The 4522-nt window shown below is 39.8% G+C and overlaps 1 protein-coding gene across 1 annotated transcript in view; it reads right to left on the bottom strand.

Moving 5' to 3' along the window:
- Nucleotides 1-4522, bottom strand: part of LOC111083620 (neuron navigator 3-like) — a gene marked incomplete at its 3' end in the record, with an annotated part of 7327 nt that overhangs the window by 2199 nt on the left and 606 nt on the right. Inside the window, exons 2-3 of the mRNA XM_022380253.1 lie at nucleotides 2900-4388; nucleotides 1722-1875 (exon numbers count right to left, since the gene is read on the bottom strand). Coding sequence (XP_022235961.1) covers nucleotides 1722-1875; nucleotides 2900-4388 — 1643 coding nt within the window. The remainder of the gene's footprint in view (nucleotides 1-1721; nucleotides 1876-2899; nucleotides 4389-4522) is intronic.

The raw sequence follows: 4522 nt of genomic DNA, 5'->3' as shown, positions 1-4522 counted from the left end.
TGTGTGTGGGTGGGGGATAAGTTGGTTCATTGGACAGAAGAGTGGCTAGATGGAAGAAAGCAGAGGTTTTTTTATAAATGGCGTTCAGTCCAACTGGATTAATGTCACAAGTTAGGTCTTCGTGATTTACACCAATGACGTAGATGAAGGAATGATCAATAAATGATATTAAGGTCTTGGGTGTTGCTGGCTGTGAGGAAGATACTGGTGCTTTATAAAGGGATTTCGATTATTTGGTGAGTTGGTAGGTGAGCTTTGATTATAATAATGCAAGGAATACTTATGGGTTATCACAATTTCAATTATGAGCGTAATTTGGATGGGAATAACCTTAACAGTGTTATGAAGGAAAAGGGATCTTGGTGTAATAGTTGATCAGTCTCTAAAGCTATCCAAGTAGTGTGCTGGAGCTAGTGGTGGGACAAATAGGATTTTATGTTGTATCTACATAAATATAGAATACGAGTGTAAAGAGGTTATAATGTCATCGTATAGGTCACTGGTTAGGCCACATTTGGAGTACAGTGTTCAGTTTTGGGCTCCTTACTTTAGGAAGGACATTAAATTGTTGGAAAAAGCTCAGAGAAGGCTACTAGGATGATACTTAGGGTGAAAAGTTTGTCATACAAGGGGAGGTTAAGACCTCCGAAATTGTTTTCTCTTGTAAAAATAAACATTAGAGGGGATCTGATTGAAGTTTGTTTTTGAATTTCGCGCAAAGCTACACGAGGGCTATCTGCGCTAGCCGTCCCTAATCTAGCATTGTAAGACTAGATGGAAGGGAAGTCATCACCACCCACCGCCAACTCTTGGGCTACTTACTCTTTTACCAACGAATAGTGGGATTGACCGTCACATTATAACGCCCCCACGGCTGAAAGGGCGAGAACGTTTGTTGTGACGGGGATTCGAACCCGCGACCCTCAGATTGCGAGTCGAGCGTCCTAACCACCTGGTATTGCCGGGCCTCTGATTGAATTATTTAAGGTTGTTGAGAAATAATCTCTTTTCAGGCATATTTTCCTATTATATTAAGAGTAAAAAAAACACGCAAAAACCGACGTTTTTTGGCACAGTGAAAGGTCAAATCGTTATTATTAGTTGTAGCCAACTAGTTTCGTAACACAGTAACTAATAATAATGATTTGACCTTTCATCGTTCCAAAAACGTCGGTTTTTGAGTTTTTTACTTTAATATTGGTGAGAAAGTTGAGAGTGTTGATGCATCATCTTTTTTTTTTTCGTACTTAATGGTGAGAACGGCAGGACTTGGGGACACGTATACAGACTTTGTTATGTATGGTGGGAGTCATGTTCCAATAAGACAGCTATATTTTTCTAACAGGGTGGGTGGCTTTTTGAAAGCGTTGCCTTCAGATGTGATAAATTTAAGGTAAAAACTTGACAAATATTAGAATGATATAAGCTGGATACGAGATTATTTTTAAACTTTTAGGCTAGTGGATTGTTATGTATGGTGGGAGTCATGTTCCAATAAGACAGCTATATTTTTCTAACAGGGTGGATGGCTTTTTGAAAGCGTTGCCTTCAGATGTGATAAATTTAAGGTAAAAATTGACAAATATTAGAATGATAAGAGCTGGATATGAGTTTATTTTTAAACTTTTAGGCTAGTGGATGGGATGGCCTAGATGGACCAATAAGTTCATTTTTATCCTTAAATCTAACGTTACGTGTCAATGGTTTTTTTTTCCGCTTACTTTCGTCATCCTTGTTTGAAACTTTGGAGAGCAGAACTCCCATGTAAGGAGAAACAGTGCTAGCGCCCCGAATATTCGAATGAGATAAAGAACCACATAGAGATGGAGCCAGCGGGTTGACAGGTGACAGCGGGAACTTATATCGCGACGCCCCCTATAGGTCAAAGAGTAAAACATCATAATCAATGATAGAACTGCTCTGCTATAAGACATATTATCAGTAAACAAAAAATAATAAATCTCCTGGAAAAACACGAAAAGAATTTAATGATTTTATTTTAGTAGATTTAAAATAATTACCCCTCTTTATACCGATACTATATAGGAGTTTAGAAAAATATCTATAAATTTACATCCGACAAAAAGGTGTAATAAATTTACATCCGACAAGGTGTAATAAACTTACATTCGACAAAGGTGTAACAAATTTACATCCGACAAAAAGGTGTAATAAATTTACATCCGACAAAAAGGTGTAATAAATTTACATTCGACAAAGGTGTAACAAATTTACATCCGTCAAGGTGTAATAAATTTACACCCGACTAAGAAGGTGTAATACATTTACATCCCACAAGGTGTAATAAATTTACACATGACAAAGAAGGAGTAATAAATTCACACCCCACAAGAAGGTGTAATAAATTTACACCCCACAAGGTGTAATCATTACTGTTATTGGTTACATAGCTTGGAACTTTTGTTCATCACGTGATCTTGACCTCTTAAACTTCGCATAACAAACAGAGAATGGGACTTACTGATCCCGTCACAATAATATCTTACACGATCTGTATAGCACTAAAAAATATTCAAATTCCCTGACTTTATAACTTATATTGAATCATAAATAATGCCTTAATTAATATACAGTTATACTACAAAATATATATAACAAATACTGAACTTACCAAAAGATGGCACTAGTGCAGGCGTGATAAAGATGAAAATGAATCTGTGATGACGTTAATAGTTACGCTTAACGTATTGTAAGACAATTACATACTGTATATGACATAATATTTGAATTAAAAAAATGATGAAAACACGGTAAACAATTATTCAATTAAACGACAGTTAAAAGTAGAAACTTACGGGACACAAACACACACACACACAAAAGGCATTTTGGTGACGTACACAAGTCATATACGCGTTTCAAGAAGAAAGAACAGTACCTGACCATGGACACCAGACGATGTAGAAGACAAAGACTCCATACTTTCTGTTTCAGTTAGATTTCCACATTTTCGGGTAACTGGTGCAGAACAAATGGATCCAGATGTAGAACCCCCACCGTAGCGGAGCCCAACATAAGGGCTGGATGATGAGAACTGCAAAGAAGATAGTACCGCGGGGTGATCCAAAGTTACGTAATTCCCCGTGTCTCCATCGCCGGGTTTTAGCGAGGAAAACAATCTAGGGGAATACTGAGAACGTTCTTTCGTGGAAGGATGGTGGTGACCCCCAGGTAGCGTGACGTAGTCCGAGCTGGGGGTAGAGGCGCCACTCACCCCAGGCCGATTACCACTGTACACGCGCTCGCGCAGACTTAGGGTTGGGGACATAAGTGCATAATTCTTAACAGATCTGCGTCCGAGGGAATTATACTCGCTGTCCGAGTACGCAGAAGACCCGAGCACGTAGAGGTCATGCGAGTTGGTCTGAGTGTTGGCGGACACTTTAACTTTCGTTTTCCGTTCAGATCCTTTGACAGCAGTGCTTGGCGTGCAGTCTGTTTGGCTAGAGATAGTACCGTCAAGCGGAATGTTTGATGGGTCAGGTCGAGATCGATTCACACCAAAACTATTACCCCTCGTTAGTTCTATTCCTTCATCCAAGTTAGTCCCCTCAATCCCACCGGATCCCCTGGAACTACTGATCTTCCCGCCGCTACTATTAGTTGAAACGGCAGTCGTTGTTCTTTTCATGTTGTCATTACCCACCATTGCTCCCGAAACGGCCAATTGTCGAGAGCCCCGAACCTTTCGGATTTCGCATGAATTTTGACTCAAGTTGTCAGGAGAGTTTCTGGGTGGTTTCGGACTAGGACTAGGACCGTTGTAGTAAAGCTTTTCGCCGTTCTCCATTAAGGTTCGTTGTTGTCCATTTTCCGATCTGGTAGTTAGGATGTTTTGTTTGGATCTATATCCATCGCTGCCATTAAATCTCTCGACAGATTCATTAAAAACACTATTCTTCCTGCTGGACGACCCAGAAGAGCTGGATTTTTTTTCTCTTAACCTACCAACTTCTGTATCGACGTTTCGAACTCCATCGTGGCCTGATCTACCTTCTCTACTTCCAGAAAACGGGTGATGTTGTTGTTGTTGTTGCAGATATTTTTTCCAAGAGGCTGAAGACATCTGCTGAAAAGTACTGGACTCCGTCTGCATCGAACTATCTGTTTTTTTGACGTTGTTCGATTTTCCCGATTCTTTAGTGTTAGCCCCACTTCCTTTCCTACTACTACTTGATTTATCTTTATGAACACTAGATGGCAGCACATACGTAGACGGCAGTTCTTCTTCTTCGCGTTGAGTTCTCTTCAGGCTTCCGAATATATTCGTTTCGGAACTGACCGAAGATCCCGTCATATTGTCGTCAGTGCTGAACTCGGCAATTGTATCACTGACACCACTACTGACTGAACTACTGTCGTCAAGGCTGAAAATAAAGGAATAGAAACGATTAAGTACACAAAACATTTCCACGATATTTGTTGAATTACACGCTGCGTACTACTTGGTAGAGGGTGAGAAACACAGAATCATGCTTGGTTCTCACAGTATACGTAGTAC

Source organism: Limulus polyphemus, unplaced genomic scaffold (genome assembly GCF_000517525.1).
Source record: "Limulus polyphemus unplaced genomic scaffold, Limulus_polyphemus-2.1.2 Scaffold10376, whole genome shotgun sequence".
Lineage (NCBI taxonomy): Eukaryota > Metazoa > Arthropoda > Merostomata > Xiphosura > Limulidae > Limulus > Limulus polyphemus.
Note: the sequence above shows the minus strand (reverse complement) of the source record. Positions and strands in the feature narration are given on the sequence as shown.